Source organism: Acomys minous (assembly GCF_964271855.1).
Source record: "Acomys minous genome assembly, chromosome: 20".
In the NCBI taxonomy this organism is placed as follows: domain Eukaryota; kingdom Metazoa; phylum Chordata; class Mammalia; order Rodentia; family Muridae; genus Acomys; species Acomys minous.
In genome coordinates, this window is record NC_140502.1 from 25,910,208 (window position 1) to 25,926,712 (window position 16,505).

The 16,505-nt window shown below is 59.0% G+C and overlaps 1 protein-coding gene across 2 annotated transcripts; it reads right to left on the reverse strand.

Annotated features, from left to right (window-relative positions):
• Positions 1–2,510: 2,510 nt before the first annotated feature.
• On the reverse strand, positions 2,511–14,463 carry APLP1 (amyloid beta precursor like protein 1). Of its 2 annotated transcripts, none has more exons than XM_084770013.1 (17): positions 14,255–14,463; positions 13,185–13,328; positions 12,258–12,390; positions 11,972–12,084; positions 11,657–11,790; positions 11,241–11,446; positions 10,607–10,737; positions 9,839–9,913; positions 8,615–8,773; positions 6,940–7,068; positions 5,503–5,602; positions 5,062–5,169; positions 4,212–4,238; positions 4,032–4,102; positions 3,793–3,855; positions 3,469–3,612; positions 2,511–2,937 (listed from the first exon to the last, which is right to left on the reverse strand). In XM_084770013.1, exons 1-17 carry the CDS (start codon positions 14,402–14,404, stop codon positions 2,839–2,841), a joined length of 1,986 nt encoding a protein of 661 aa, XP_084626139.1. In that variant the 5' UTR covers positions 14,405–14,463; the 3' UTR covers positions 2,511–2,838. The 2 variants fall into 2 exon arrangements, with proteins under 2 accessions (XP_084626139.1, XP_084626140.1); XM_084770014.1 differs by having other exon boundaries at positions 4,212–4,235; positions 14,255–14,462.
• Between the last annotated feature and the right edge of the window lie 2,042 nt (positions 14,464–16,505).

Genomic DNA, 16,505 nt, shown 5'->3' on the forward strand with positions numbered 1-16,505 from the left:
CCACCGACCTCAAACTTCTGATCCTCCGTCTCCTGAGGGCTGGGACTGCAGGTGGGTGCCACAGGTCTGCTTCATACAGTAACGGGGATTGAACTGGGGCCTTCAGGCACGTTTGCTAAGCCTGCTAAGCCTGGAGGGGGCTGAGCTATATTTCCCAGTCTCTCCCTAACATTTTAAAATTCACCGAGCAAGGGGCTGGAGAGATGGCTCAGAGGTTAAGAGCACTTGCTGCTCTTCCAGGGGTCCTGAGTTCAATTCCCAGCAACCACGTGGTGGCTCACAGCCATCTATAGTGAGATCTGGCGCCCTCTTGTGGCCTGCAGGGGTATGTGCAGGCAGAGCATTCACAGAAAATAAACCTTAAAAAAAAAAAAAATTCACCGAACAAAAACTTGATGAGGAGCAGGTACAGGTTAAAAATATCTTCACGTGTAACCCTCGATCTCTCCTGACAGCTGCCTTGGGACAGGTGGAGAAAGCTAGCATCCATAGCTATACCCTGGAATACAGAGGCTAGGAAATCTGAGTTCGAGGCCAGTCTGGTCTACAAAGTGAGTTCCAGGATGGTCAGGGCTATGTTTTAAGACCTTATCTCAAAACAAACAAAACCAACCATGCATATATGTCCACTTCTTCCTTCCCAGTGCTGGGAGCTTGCAGTGGGTGTTGTGTTGACTGTAAATAGAAGATGAAAGGCCTTTGAGATGGCTTCCTGGACAAAGGTGCTCACCTCCAGCTCCGACCTGACCTGCGTGGTGTCCCCAGGATCCGCACAGAGGGAGGCAATTCCCGGAGACTGGCCTCCACTTGGCACAGCATGACACACATTCCCCGATCAGCCCCAATCATTTTTTTTTTAAGCTTAGGGGTGTAGTTCAGTATCTGGTGGGCCACTGCAGGTGATGCCTGCTTCTGGACAAGAAACTTGAGGTCAAAGGTCCCGTTTCTCTGTCAGGAATGGCTGGATGGGCTAAGGGAAGTTCCCAGTCTCACCAGGGAGGTGGGAAATGGGTGAGTGTTAAAATCAGCTCTCTTTTTGTTTGTTTGTTTGAGACAAGGTTTCTCTGTGTAGCCCTGGCTGTCCTGGACTCGCTTTGTAGACCAGGCTGGCCTCGAACTCACAGCGATCCGCCTGCCTCTGCCTCCCGAGTGCTGGGATTAAAGGCGTGCGCCACCACGCCTGGTCTACAATTGGCTCTTTTAGAATGAAATGGCTGGTATCGGGTGGCAGTGGAGCCTCAGAAGCTCCACAAGCCTCTGAAGGTACCAAAAGTGTTACGGCCCTTTGCGCTGTGCTAAGCGCAGCGGCCGACGCTGGTGATGCTTGAAGCCGGGTGGCGGGCAGGTCCCGCGAGGCGCAGGCCCAGCTGTGCTTTAGTACCAAGCTGGTGGTGATGATGGAGAGGGTTTAAGCGACTGCCGAGGCTGCTCTCCCATCTCTGTCTTGAGTGCCTTCACCGGCAGCCAAGCCCTGGGTGTCCAGTGGCAACTCTTCCCCAGAATAAATGGAGTCTCAGATGGTCGGGGTGGAAGAAAATGAGCACCAGAGAGCAAGCCAGCATTTATTTGTAAACCTTGGCCAGCGGGGAGGGGTTTATGGGTGAATGTATCTGATCCCCTCAGGCTAGAGGTGCCAGGATACTTAATCTACATGCAGTGCCTCATTTAAATGTAGTAGCTCAGGGTCCGATAACAAGAAGGAAAACACAGTGCTTTATTTATCCTCTGGGTGGGGGAAGAACTTCCAGGTACGATTAAAGGTCATTTGCTTAGGGAAGGATCAGGGGGCGAGGGAACCCCACTGAGAAAAGGAGTCCACCGTCATAGACTGAGCTCAAAAATTACCTAGAAACATCAGACTTCCATTTTACCAGTAGGGTTCCACATGGGGGGTGGGGGGCGGGGAGCAGAAGGAACTGAGAGGGCTGGAGGCCGTGGTTCCCCCAGAACTTGTAGAGCTTGGAACAACCACCTATTATTCAGCACCACGGAGAGCTCCCACGCAGGGCCCCACCCACCCCAAAATTACATCCAAATCAGCGCCATGGCGCACGCCTTTAATCCCAGCACTCGGGAGGCAGAGGCAGGAGAATCGCTGTGAGTTTGAGGCCAGCCTGGTCTACAAAGTGAGTCCAGGACAGTCAAGGATACACAGAGAGACCCTGTCTCAACAAACAAACAAACAAAAAAACATATCCAAGGTCTCTGGGTCCCATCAGGCCCCACCCAGATTTAAAGCACCTCATCCAAGTTCTTTCCAGGTTTGTTTGTTTTGTTGTTTTTGTTGTCGTCTTGCTGCTGTTGTTGTTTGAGACAGAGCCTCTCTACGTAGTCCACGCTGTCTTGGAACTCTTACGAAGACTAGAGACCAGACTGGCCTCCAACTCACAGAACTCTATCGGCTTCCCTTCCCCACCCCATCACCCCCCCCCCCGAAAGTTTTGTACCACCGCATCCGCCTCTCACCGTGCTAACGCCACAGAGTTTCTCCAACAGAAAAACGCAGGATGGCCTGGTCGGGGAAGGGACTTTATTGGGGTGTTAGTGAAGAAATGTGGGGGTGGTGAATTCCGGGGGACCCAGGTGGTGGTCACCTTAAGGAGCAATAAATTAACATAAAATAAATTAAGGTGAAAAGGAGGGGTCCCTTGTGAGGCAGCAGCTGGAGATTGCTAAAGGGGGTGCGGGATGGGATCTGGATCTGGGAAGAGGAGGAAATAAGAATTAATTTGTCAAGGTCTTCTCCCCCCCCCACACTGGAGGCCGGGAGCTGGGATTAGGGGGGCCTGGAAGAGGAGCAGTCTGGGCTCAGCTGAAGGCAGCCAGGGGTGGTGGGGGTCAGGGTCGTTCCTCCAGGAAGCGGTAGGTGGGGTTCTCATAGCCATGCCTCTGGAGTTCCCGGAGTTGCTGCTCCTCGAGGGTCAGCATGGGGTCCACCTGCAACGGGGCCAGAGGAGGGGCTCGGTGCTCCGTGCACGGTGCGCGGGGGGAGGAGCTCAGGGCTGGGCGCACGCGAGGAGGAGGGGCTGCTCGGGGCTCGGTGGGCGGTGCGCGGGGAGGAGGAGCTCGGTGCTCTGTGCATGGTGCCCGGGGAGGAGGAGCTCGGTGCTCTGTGCATGGTGCGCGGGGAGGAGGAGCTCGGTGCTCTGTGCATGGTGCGCGGGGAGGAGGGGCTCGGGGCTGGGTGGGCGGTGCGCGGGGAGGAGGGGCTCGGGGCTGGGTGGGCGGTGCGCGGGGAGGAGGGGCCCGGGGCTGGGTGGGCGGTGCGCGGGGAGGAGGGGCTCGGGGCTGGGTGGGCGGTGCGCGGGGAGGAGGGGCCCGGGGCTGGGTGGGCGGTGCGCGGGGAGGAGGGGCTCGGGGCTGGGTGGGCGGTGCGCGGGGAGGAGGGGCTCGGTGCTCCGTGCGCGGGCCGGGGCAGGACTCCCTGCGGACACCCACCCCCACTACGATGCTGTCCGCCCCTCTCACCTCCACCACCCCATGGCTGATAGTCCCATAGGGTTTCTTCTTGCGCAGAAGCAGCAGGGACAGGACAATGAGGGACCCTCCTCCTGCGCCCATGATCAGCAGGCCGGACACTGCCTCTCGGGACACTCCAGTCCCAGCTGGTGCCTGCGGAGAGAGGAGATGAAACCAAAAAACCTCCCCCCACCCCGTCGCCAGGATCCTGAGAGCCCCCCACCATCCCCCGCCCGCAGGATCCCGGTGCAGCTTTGGGGGGGCATGGCCTGGACACTGACCTCTGACCTCTCTCCCGCCCCCACCCCCAGGATCTGCCCCTCCCTCTCTTACCAGCTCATCCCTCTGGATATCTGACGAGTGGAAGGGAAAGCCCCTTGGGACAGACACATTCGCCTAAGGGAAGCAGATGTCAGGGACGCCAAGGCCCAGGAGGGTAACTCCCTGGCCCTGGCCCAGCCACACTAAGCCCGCATCCCTAGCAAGCTCCTTCCTGAAGCCGAGGAACCCACACTTCCAGAACCTTCCCTCCAGCCAGGGGTAGACAACCCTCCTCCCCTGCCCCCACTTACCTTTGGTTCATGTTGCTCCAGTGGGGCTAGCTTCTCTCTCCCAGAGGAGGGGGGCTCTTGATCTGTGGACCCTAACCCCACCCCAGTCACGTGTCACTCTTGGGGAGGGGGGGCGGTCCGCTATATGGTATGGGGTTCGGTGGGATTTGGTGGCTGGGGGCGAGCCTGGGTGGCACTTACCTTTCGGAAGGGTCACGGGGGTGTCTGCTGGCAGAAGGGGGCAAGATGACACAAGGGACGGTGAAGAGAGGGGGCATGAAAGGAAGAGAGACAGCACCCCGACCCCCGTCCCCAGCGCCCTACAGAGGCCCCACGCCCCCACACATGTCCTCCGTGCTCCTCACTCACCCACTGTGGTGGCGCAAACACACCCCCAGACCTTGGAGAGTTAGGAAGGAGGCTGGGTGTGGCGATGCACACATTCATAATCCCAGCACTTGGCTAGCCTGGGCTAAATAGCGAGGTCTAGGCCAGCCTGAGCTACAGGGTGAGATCCTGACTCAAGGATCTTAAGGGCTAACTTGGGCCTTGTGGTGCGTGCCCGTAATCTGAGCTACATTAGGATGTTAAAGTGGCAGGATCAAAAGTTCAGGGTCTAGGGGCCGGAGAGATGGCTCAGAGGTTAAGAGCACTGCCTGCTCTTCTAGAGGTCCTGAGTTCAATTCCCAGCAACCACATGGTGGCTCACAGCCATCTATAGTGAGATCTGGCGCCCTCTTCTGGCCTGCAGGTGTACATGCAGGCAGAGCACTGTATACATAATAAATAAAAAAATAAATCTTTAAAAAAAAAAAAAGGTTCAGGGCCTCCCTGGGCAACTTGGAGTGTCTTTAAAAGAAGAAAAAGAAGAGGAGGAGGAAGAAGAAAAGGAAGAAGAAGGTTAGGGCTAACGCTGAGTTTAACGTGCACAAAGTCCTGGATTCCTCAATAGCTTCTTCCCTCGGGCCAAGGAATCCGACATTGCAATGGAAAAGAAACGAGACTGAATTCCGAAAGGCAGGCATGGCGTCCTCTCTCCAGGCTGACTCACCATCTTTGGACTCCGGAGTCTGAAGGCCACCTTTGTCCTCGCTGCTGCTCCCAGGCACGGAACCTTCCAGTTCACTGGGCCCCAGGTGTTCAGAGTGGAGAAGCTCCTCTGAGGGGACACGCAGAAAGATGGCTGACTGGGGGTGAGTGTAAAAAAGCCCCCGTGGGCCGGGCAGTGGTGGCACACGGCTTTAACCCCAGCACTCGGGAGGCAGAGGCAGGGGGATCCCTGTGAGTTCGAGGCCAGCCTGGTCTACAAAGGGAGTCCAGGACAGCCAGGGCTACATAGAGAAACCTTGTCTCGAAAAACTAAACAACAAAAAAACCCCAAAACCCAGCAAGCTCTAGGGTGATTTGGATGGAAAGTGGGAAGCTGAGGGTCAGGGGGTCCAAGTCTGCCCTTGGGGAGGTGAAATTCAGGACAAAAGTGAGGGGCGCTCACGGATCTGGGGCCGCAGCTCCTGAGCCAGGTGGGGGTTCTGGTCCAGCAGTGCCAGGCTCTGGTTCATTCGCTCTTCAATCACCTGAAGGTGGGTCTGCACCTGCGGGGGGGTGAGCACAGCGGATGACGCAGGCAGCGCAAGAACCCGGTGGACACGGAACTCAGCTGGGTCCAAGGAAATGGAGTGTGTAGGACAGACAGGAGGAGCCGGCGCGGTGGCGCTCGCCTTTAACCCCAGCACTCGGGAGGCAGAGGCAGGAGGATCACTGTGAGTTCGAGGCCAGCCTGGTCTACAAAGTGAGTCCAGGACAGCCAGGGCTACACAGAGAAACCCTGTCTCAAAACTAAAACAAAACAAAACAACAAAAACAACAAAAAACAAACAAACAAACAAACAAAAACCATAATAATAAATAAATACACCTTTGGGGAAAAAAAAAGGAAATTATTTAAATAAAGAAAACATGGTGTAGACGGAGAGAGCAGTCAGAGGAAGAGAGCACAGCTGGAGGATCACGTGGGGGCTGGTGGGGACGACGGAGATTGGCATGGAGAATTCATGAAGGGATGGCAGCCGCTCAAAGGCAACACTCGGCGCAGAGCAGGGCCTTGTGAGCAGACGAGAATGTCTGAGGAACCGGAACTGGAATCTTAGGGCCGACGGCGGGAGTGCTGGGAGGACAAGTGGGGCTAGGGAAGAAGGCGGGAGGACAAGCTCCTGGCTCAAGGGAAGGATTCTGGGAAAGGAAGGAAAGCCTAAGGGTTAGGGAGCAGGAACCCAGGAGACAGGAAGTAGGAGTCTTGGGGGCAAGAAGGGAGTCAAAAGCACAGCATGAAAGGTGGTGCACTGATGCGTGCATGCTCGTGTACGTTTGAGCGTGTGCCAGTGCATGTGTGCGTTGTTTTGGAAGCACTGTTCCAGCATCAAGAAGCTGGAGTTTGAGAGGTAAGAAAGGAGAGAGTGTGGGGGCACAAAAAGGAAGTTCCAGGCATGGCGAAGGGGTCTAGACTGAAAGTGAGGGTCAAGAGAAGAATCTGGGGCCGGAGAGAGAGTTCAGCACCTGCCGCTCTTCTACGGGACCCAGGTTCGGTTCCCAGCACCCACCTGGTGGCTCACAACCACCTGTCCGTCCAGTCCCAGGAGACTCAACACCCTCTTCTGGCCCTCCCCTGGGAACAGACAGACATGCAAGCAAGCAAAACATTCATACACATAACTTTTTTTTTTTTTGAGGCAGGGTCTCTCTGTGTATCCTTGGCTGTCCTGGACTCACTTTGTAGACCAGGCTGGCCTCGAACTCACAGCGATCCTCCTGCCTTTGCCTCGCGAGCGCTGGGATTAAAGGCGCGCGACACCACCGCCCAGCCACGTAACATTTCTTAAAGAGCGAGAAGTGAGCCCGGGTTAACATCCGGGGACCGGAGGCAGGTGTGTACCTGAAAGCGCATCTGCTGGGCCTTCTCCGGGTCCACGGCGGCCACGTGCTGGTAGTGCCTCAGAGTGTGCCTCTGCTCCTTCTGCTCGGCGCGCAGGTAGCGCCTCAGGGCCATCAAAACCCGATCAGCCTGTGGGAGGGACCGAGGCTGTCCAGCATTGAACGTTCTCCTCCCCCTCCTCACCCCCGGACCCCGCTGTTTGCTCCCACCGCTGCCCCCCCCACACCTGAGGTGGATCGCCCTGCAACGCTGCCCCCCACACACACCTGAGGTGGATCGCCCTGCAACGCTGCCCCCCCCACACACCTGAGGTGGATCGCCCTGCAACGCTGCCCCCCCCACACCTGAGGTGGATCGCCCTGCAACGCTGCCCCCCCACCTCTGAGGTGGATCGCCCTGCAACGCTGCCCCCCCCACACACCTGAGGTGGATCGCCCTGCAACGCTGCCCCCCCCCACACCTGAGGTGGATCGCCCTGCAACGCTGCCCCCCCCCACACACCTGAGGTGGATCGCCCTGCAACGCTGCCCCCCCACACACCTGAGGTGGATCGCCCTGCAACGCTGCCCCCCCCCACACACCTGAGGTGGATCGCCCTGCAACGCTGCCCCCCCACACACCTGAGGTGGATCGCCCTGCAACGCTGCCCCCCCCACCTCTGAGGTGGATCGCCCTGCAACGCTGCCCCCCCCACACACCTGAGGTGGATCGCCCTGCAACGCTGCCCCCCCCCACACACCTGAGGTGGATCGCCCTGCAACGCTGCCCCCCCCCACACCTGAGGTGGATCGCCCTGCAACGCTGCCCCCCCACACCTGAGGTGGATCGCCCTGCAACGCTGCCCCCCCCCACACCTGAGGTGGATCGCCCTGCAACGCTGCCCCCCCCACACACCTGAGGTGGATCGCCCTGCAACGCTGCCCCCCCCACACCTGAGGTGGATCGCCCTGCAACGCTGCCCCCCCACACCTGAGGTGGATCGCCCTGCAACGCTGCCCCCCCCACACCTGAGGTGGATCGCCCTGCAACGCTGCCCCCCCCCACACCTGAGGTGGATCGCCCTGCAACGCTGCCCCCCCACACACCTGAGGTGGATCGCCCTGCAACGCTGCCCCCCCCACACACCTGAGGTGGATCGCCCTGCAACGCTGCCCCCCCCACACACCTGAGGTGGATCGCCCTGCAACGCTGCCCCCCCACACACCTGAGGTGGATCGCCCTGCAACGCTGCCCCCCCCACACCTGAGGTGGATCGCCCTGCAACGCTGCCCCCCCCCCACACCTGAGGTGGATCGCCCTGCAACGCTGCCCCCCCACACCTGAGGTGGATCGCCCTGCAACGCTGCCCCCCCCCACACACCTGAGGTGGATCGCCCTGCAACGCTGCCCCCCACACACCTGAGGTGGATCGCCCTGCAACGCTGCCCCCCCACACACCTGAGGTGGATCGCCCTGCAACGCTGCCCCCCCACACACCTGAGGTGGATCGCCCTGCAACGCTGCCCCCCCACACACCTGAGGTGGATCGCCCTGCAACGCTGCCCCCCCACACACCTGAGGTGGATCGCCCTGCAACGCTGCCCCCCCCCACACACCTGAGGTGGATCGCCCTGCAACGCTGCCCCCCACACACACCTGAGGTGGATCGCCCTGCAACGCTGCCCCCCCCCCACACCTGAGGTGGATCGCCCTGCAACGCTGCCAGGAAACCTTCCAGGGCAGCTCTGCGCTGGTCGTTGATCATGGCGATGACTCTGGTGGCATGCGTCTCCACTAGACGCTGCCGCTCACCCAACACCTGCTCCTCCAGGGTCTGCAGGATAGACTGGAAGTGCTAGTGAGGAGTACAGGGGCAGGAGAGACGGACAGACGGACAGACAGGAGAGACAGAGCGAGGAGAGACATAGACATAGAGATAGAGGAGAGACAGAGAGGAGAGCAGAGACAGAGACACAGAGAGAGGAAAGACAGAGAGACAGAGAGAGAGAGAGAGAGAGAGAGAGAGAGAGAGAGAGAGAGAGAGAGAGAGAGAGAGTGGGTTACATCTGGTCTCTTCTGACAGAACCAATCTAGGGTGGGAGGTTAGATGAAAAGGAACAGGCTGCAGGGTCAGGCAGAGTTGGGGGCGGGGCTAGCCTACCGGGACTGGGGGAGGAGAGTTGGGGGCGGGGCTAGCCTACCGGGATTGGGGGCGGAGAGTTGGGGGCGGGGCTAGCCTACCGGGATTGGGGGCGGAGAGTTGGGGGCGGGGCTAGCCTACCGGGATTGGGGGCGGAGAGTTGGGGGCGGGGCTAGCCTACCGGGACTGTGGGGGTGGGGCGGGGGCGGGGCTAGCCTACCGGGACTGTGGGGGTGGGTGGGGGGATAGGCTCTAAGACTGGGTAGGAACAAACTGGTCAGTTTAAGGTGTAAGGAAAGGCAGGCTCCGGCAGCTCCAAACCAACAGACAGGCTGAGCCTCCAACACTGATGGGGGTAAGGCCCAGGACGGGAGGCGGGCCGAGAGGACTGGGTTAGGGTCTCACAAAGGCAACGGTAGGGAAGTGGGGCCAAGAGTTAGGAAGCTGGGTTCGTTAGGGAGGAACTGAGAAAAAAAAACGAGACCAGAGGGACAGGACCACAGCCAGGGGACGGGCCTAAGCTGTGGCGGAAAAATATGTTAGCGAAAGGACTGGGTTGTTACTTCAGGAGGCTCGGCTGGAGGGAGGACTCCAAAGGCAGCCCTCAAAGGGCAGGGCTTGCTCGGCAGCTCGCGCCAGGCCCTGTTCTCAGCAGAGGCAGTGCCAAATGTAGGGTTGCACTGGGAAGGGCCAGGTGGGTAAGGAAGAAGCCAAAACGGGTGGAACGGCCCCCCAGTCGTGCACAGGGGCACGAGTGAGGCTCAGAGGAGGGTATCCTACCTCATTCAGGGCCCGCCTGTCGGCTTTTGGCAGGTTCTTGGACTGGTTGTCAGCCATGGCCCACTCCCTCATCACCTGGAGGTAGAAGGGAGCCACTTCAGGACTCCAGGATCCATCCTGGTCCACGCAGGAGCCCCCCCTACCCATCTCCAAGGGCTTAAGAAGATGAAGATCACCTAGGGCCACTGGACTTTTGTTTTCCCAAGAGGGAATAACCAGACGGTCTGTTTGTTTGTTTGTTTAGAGACAGGTTCTTGTGTAGCCCAGGCTAGTCTCAAAGTCATTATGTGTTTGAGGATAGCCTTGACCTTCTGATCCTCCTGCCTTAGCCTCTCAAGCATCAGGATTAAAGCGTTTGCTCTTACGCCCAACCAGCTCCAAAGGAACTCAAAAGTGGATTGTGCCGGAGCATCGATAGAATCCGGTGGCATTTCATTGGCCTGCTAGGGTGGGTCAGTGATCTATGGCCATGTTAGAGGTGGTGGGGGTGGGGGTGAGGGGGTAGGGGGTGGGTATGGGCTCAGGTAGTAAGCGGGGTGTGTGGGTGCTCTTTAGAGGCGGCGTCGATAAAGAACTCCCCTGTGAGCTGGGCGGTGGCGGTGCATGCCTTTAATCCCAGCACTCGGGAGGCAGAGGCAGGTGGATCGCTGTGAGTTCAAGGCCAGCCTGGTCTACAAAGCGAGTCCAGGACAGCCAGGGCTACACAGAGAGACCCTGTCTCGAAAAACAAACAAACAAACAAACAAACAAAGGCCCTGGTATCATCACCTCATTAATCTGGCGCATCCTCCGCTCCTCCAGATCCATCTTGGCCCTCAGGAACCCCTCGTGCTCGCTGACTTCCCCGGGCATGCCAAAGTAAACATCCACGCCATCAGTGGGCCTTGGGGTGGGAGTGACTGCAAGACAAGAGGTCAGGCGCGCAGGTCACTTTCCCTCCCTCGCCCCCTCCCCACCCCGCGCAGGTCACTTTCCCTCCGCCCCCTCCCCACCCCGCGCAGGTCACTTTCCCTCCGCCCCCTCCCCACCCCGCGCAGGTCACTTTCCCTCCGCCCCCTCCCCAGGATGCACTGGAGACCAGCGTGCATACAGCGCATCCGGCTCAGCCACCATTGTTGCCATCACAGTCCCAGGCCTGACCTGTGTTTATAAAATTCTGTAACCCATGTACCATCTCTTCACAGCATCGTCAGAAAGACCCTGGCAGCAGGGGGTTGGGGGGGTAGGCGAGGGGGGTGGGGGAGGCTTTCCCTTTATTCTTCACAGCCTAATCTATCTATCTAAAGCCAAAAGGCTTCCCGTTCCCCAGTTGTGCCCCTTCCTCACCAGGTCACTCCTGAAGGTGCCGCTACACCCCCTCAGATCACCCAAAGGGAAGAGAGGGTAGGGGAGACTGCCTCACCTCTGCTGATCATGACAGGCGTGTGGGAGCTGGGAGCTGGGGACCTTTCTTCCTCCTCCTCCTCCTCCCCTCCCTCCTCCTCTGCTTCTTCTTCAGCCTGAGGGGGCTCCACGAAGTAATCGTCTACCGGCTGAGGGAAGGGTTCCACCTCTTCCTCACCTCCCTCTGCTCTGTCCCCCGGGGGCCAGGACCGGGTAGAGGGGTCACTGAAGGAGCAGAAGACTCAGGTGGTTAAGATCTCCAGACAGGCTCGCAGGCTTCCACTCATGCCCACCCTCCCACCCTCCCACCTCCCATCCCCCCACCCTCCCACCTCCCATCCCCCACCCTCCCATCCCCTGTATCCCCCCCCCCACCCCTGTTCTGAAGTCTCAAGAGCCTTTGCTGAGGGTGTAGGGAGAGCGTCCATCACTCACCCAACGGCCATCCCAGACGGGTTGGGAGTCGCTGGAGAGGGGCAGCATACGTACTCCACACCCCGGAAGCGGTCGGAGCCACAGGGCAGAAGCATGCCAGAGCCGTGCAGGATGAGGCCCTGGGAGCTGCAGGCCTGCAGGAAGAGGAGGCCGCGAGGTCAGAAAGACCCGGTGGGTCGGAGGGTGAGGACAGAAAGCCTGGCTGCTGGGCGCCAGAAGTGCTGGGGGGGGGCGGGGGGGGGAACCCCTACATCCGGGTTAGAACTCTTGGCCTGGAGTCCCAGGGACTAGAGTCGGAAGGAAGAAGGTCCTGACCTCCTGGGCCTCCTGATGCCTCTTGGCTGAGCTCGCACACTGGTCCATGCGCTCCTGGTGCAAGAACCGACAGCCTTCGGGCACCAGCAGCGCTTCACTCACGAACTCACCGGCTGTGGAGTGGGCGACAGATACGGGGATCTCAACACCCCCAGGCCTGCCCGCCTCAAGAGTCCACGCGTGCACCCGGACTTCTCATGAGGACTCCGAGTCAAGCTCGAAACACCACCTCGGGGAGACTCCTGCTTCACCCCAGTTCCCATCCCCACCCCAGCAGGTGACTCACGCAGGCAATGGAAGGGCACAACCTCGTGGTGGGGGTGGGCGCATCTGCCGCTTCGGGTACCCCCACACCAGCGCTCCATTGGGATGGCCTGCGCAGCCTGCTCCACACGAGCTATGTGCAGCTCTGGGTACATCTGTGGGAAACAGGAAGGGGAGGCCAACCCACTGGTTATCTATCCCCCACCTTGTTTTACAGTCCTGGGGATTGAACCCAGGGCCTCACGCGTGCCAAAGCAAGCGCTCTACCACTGAGCGCACGCGCTCTCTCGCCGCCCCCCCCCCCCCAAACTTTTGATTTGAGACCAGCTTCTCTAAGCCCGTATTTAAGGGCAACTCTGCCCGGCAATCAGGTTTCTTTCCCGATATATCTTGCCCCGTTTCATGCCCTGCTCTGTTTAGCTTCTAGGTTAACTCTTCCTTTTGTATTAGCCCCGCGTTTTTGTTTCATAGCCGAGCGTGGTGGTGGCGGCACACGCCTTTAATCCCAGCACTCGGGAGGCAGAGGCAGGCGGATCGCTGTGAGTTCGAGGCCAGCCTGGTCTACAAAGCGAGTCCAGGACAGCCAAGGCTACACAGAGAGACGGTGTCTCGAAGCGCCCCCACCCACCCAAAAAGACCTAAGCCCTGTCTCTCCCTTCACGCCCACTTACTCTCCCACCTTTTTCCTAAATAGCTCCACAGATTCCTAAACCCTGCCACTCTTCGGGGCGATCTTGATCAGTTGAGGGTTTTATTTTGCTTTTTTTTTTTCCTGCAGTTTTCTCCCCTTCCAATTTCTCAAAGTAGGTCTTGCCCTAGCTCCTCCTTGCCCTTTCGAGGGTCACAGACCCCCAGGCTTCCCTTGCCTTTCCAGATCACCTCATATCCCAGCTTGGACCCACCCTCCCACTGCCCACGCCTCTCCCTCCCTCCCGTGGGTCCCGCCCACCTGTCTGCAGTACTCCAGCACCCGCTGCGGGTCCAGAAGACAGCGCCGTGACCGCTGTGGGTCTGGTTCCCAGCGACCTGTGCGCAGGTCCCGGTGAAGGGTTAGACGCCCACATAATCCAGCCACTTGGGCCGACCCGGGAGCCTGGGGGTAGAGGCAGATGGAGAGGTGAGGGGCCCGGGAACGTTGGCATCTGGGTCGTCTGCTCCCTAAAACCCAGATAGGAGCCCTGCACCTAGCACCAGCTCCTTCTAAGCACCTCCTGGGTGAAGGGCCTGTTCCCCGGGAAACAGATCCCGTGGGGCGAGAGCGCCCCAGCTCTCCCGTTGCTATGGTGACCCGGATCCATCACCCCCACCCCCACCCCCGGGGTTTCTTCCGGCCTTGTTGCTGAGCAGACAGGCTCCGCCCCCCCATCCCCACCCCATCCTCGCGCCCCAGCAGCTTGGCTCTGGAGCACAGAAGGGGTTAAACTTGAATGGGGGGAGGGGTCTGGAGGGGGAGGCGAGGAGGGGAACCCAGGCGTTCTGGCCCCTCCTCCTGCATCCCCATTTCAGGCTCCCATTTAAGGGGCGCTAAGAAGACAGGGCCTGGCTTCCCTTCGGTCCTGCACATCATCAGGCCTTTAAGGACTAGAGGAGCTATTTATGGATTGAGTAGTGAGTGAAGGCCTGGACTCCCAGATGTTTCGGGGCAGGGAGGGCTCATGTGGGTCCAGAGGCCACGAGGGTCCTGGATTCTAAGATCCGAGCGCCTGGTGCCTGGTGGATCCCTGCTTTCAGGTGGGCAGGGCTTGGGGCTTTGTCGTCTAGGGGTGCGCTAGAATTCTAGGACCAGGGGGTCTCTTGGAAAGCCAGGTCCGAAGATGCGGGTGGGAGGGGGCAGGGACGTCAGGCGATGGGGAAGCCCAGGGATACCTAGAATTCGGAGCGCGTCGGGCATGCCACCATGGCTAAGGAGGACTGCGCTTTCTTGTGGTGGCCATGCTGCGCCCTGGTCTAGGTGCCGGGTCCTGCTCCTTGTCGTCTCCCCCTCCCCAACCCATCCCCAGGACCCCGGGTGAGCCTCACCTCGGCCGCGCTGGGGTTCCCACCAGCCAGGCTCCCGACGGCGAGCTGCGCGCGCAGGAGCAGCAGCAGCGACAGTGGCAGCAGCCAGAGCGGCAGGCCCCGGTGGCGGCGGCCCTGACCGCGAGCGGCGGCGGGGCTGGCGGGCCCCATGTCCGGGCCTCGCGCCCTCTCGTCCCCTGCGCTCCCGCCCGCCCGGCCCGGCCCGGCCCCAGCGGTGACAGGAGCTCCCAGCGCCGCCGCCGCCTCCACCTCCTCCCGCCGCCCCCGGGCTGCGCCGGCGCCGCCAGCCCCGCCCCGCGCCGGCCCCGCCTTCCCATCCAGGACAATAGCGGTGGCGGCTCTGCGCACAGTGAGGCTCCGGAACCCCGGGAGGGAGCCTGCGCCAAGCCCCAGCCCCTCGAGATGTCAGTTTGTCACACCCGCGCGTAAAAGGCCTGGGCGCCAGGCTCAGTTTCCTGGGCTCAGCCGTTTTTTATTGGACTTGCACCCTCAAGCCGTCTTCCTTCGGCAAACACCGACACCCACCCTCAGCTTTGTCCTCCGAGGATGCCAGAATCCACGGGGTTGCGGGGTGAGGGAGGGGCGAGGGCTCCTCCATAAATTCCTTTCTTGAGGTCCCAGGAATACAGACATCCAAAATTTCCCCGCCCCGTCAAGAACATAGGGCGCAGGGGCAGGAGGATCGCTGGGAGTTCGAGGCCAGCCTGGTCTACAAAGTGAGTCCAGGACAGCCAAGGCTACACAGAGAAACTCTATCTCGAAGAAAAAAAGAAAGGAAGGAAGGAAGAAAGAAAGAAAGAAAGAAAACAGTGTGTGATAGGCATGCCTCTAATCCCAGCAGTTGAGAGGTAGAGAGGTAGAGCCAGGGTCTGAGGCTAGTGTACCCACGGGTGACCCAGATGAGGCTACATTACCCACGTGTGACCCAGTCTCAAAGGACAAAACACAGTGGCTAAGACCAGCTTCCCTCCAGGCCTCTTCTGTTCCCCCTCCTTTTCTTCCTCAGACCTACGAATTCAGTCTTCCTGCCCTGATTGCTACACGTCTAGACCTTCAAATACTCCCTCAAAAAAAAAAAAAAACCCATGACCAAAGCCCCGATGACTCGGGTAGGATGCTATAACTTTCACAGATGCAGCACCTGTGGGCCATGGTGTGGAGCTCCACCGTTCTCACCCACCCTAAGGCCCACCTCAAGTGGGCCTGCCTAATGGGTTCGCTGTCTGGTCTCCTCACGTGAGCGTAGAATATTCTATTTTCTGGGGCCAGCTGAGGCAGCCCGGCTACCTGTATGCATCTGCACAGACTTCTAAGCTGTGTTCTGTGGGAACCTGCCCACTGTGGTCCTGTCTTCTGTTGTCAACTGTGTGGGCATGGGCGGGGTGAAAGTGAGGTGTGTTATTAAAAGAGTTTAAGGTGGGGCGGTGATGCACACCTGCAATCCCAGGGGGCTGAGGCTGGATGATCAAAAAGTACTAGGCTGAAACCTGTTGAGAGAAGGCTTAGTGATTAAAAACTGTCTGCTCTTCTAGAAGACCTGGGTTCAATTCTCGGAGTCCAAACCGTCTATAAACTCCAGTTTCAGTGGATCCGTTGCCACCCTCTTCTGGCCTCAGGGACCAGACACATATATGGTACATAGACATAGGTGGAGGCAAAAACACCCACATACATAAAGTAATAAAACTTTTTTGTTTTTGTTTTTCAAAACAGGGTCTCTCTGTGTCCTGGACTCACTTTGTAGACCAGGCTGGCCTCGAACTCACAGCGATCCACCTGCCTCTGCCGCCCGAGCACTGGGATTAAAGGCGTACGCCATCACCGCCTGGCTCTAAAGTAGTAAATCTTAAAAACAACAAAACATAACAAAGTCAGGTGCTGTGGCAAGCACTCGGAAAGCAGAGGCAGGTGGATCGCTGTGAGTTCGAGGCCAGCCTGGTCTACAAAGTGAATCCAGGAGAGTCAAGGCTACACGAGGCAACCCTGTCTTGAGAAATCATTAAAAAAGAAAGAAAGAAAGGAATCAAGGGGCTGGAGAGACAGCTCAGAGGTTAAGAGCACCGGCTGCTCTTCCAGAGGTCCTGAGTTCAATTCCCAGCAACCACATGGTGGCTCACAGCCATCTATAGTGAGATCTGCCGCCCTCTTCTGGCCTGCGGGTGTACATGCAGGCAGAGCATTCATAGACATTTAAATAATAAACAAAAGCAAGTCTTTAATTAAAAGAAAGACAGGAATCATGACAGTGACC

Bases quoted from the DNA above. Each gene is read 5' to 3' on its own strand.
- APLP1 (XM_084770013.1), bottom strand. From the start codon at position 14,404: ATGGGGCCCGCCAGCCCCGCCGCCGCTCGCGGTCAGGGCCGCCGCCAC. The intron at 11,791-11,971 runs GTCAGGACCTTC...CTCTTCCTGCAG, and splicing joins GGCATCAGGAGGCCCAGGAG to GCCTGCAGCTCCCAGGGCCT. The intron at 2,938-3,468 runs GTGAGAGGGGCG...GCCCCGTTGCAG, and splicing joins TCAGCCATGGGGTGGTGGAG to GTGGACCCCATGCTGACCCT.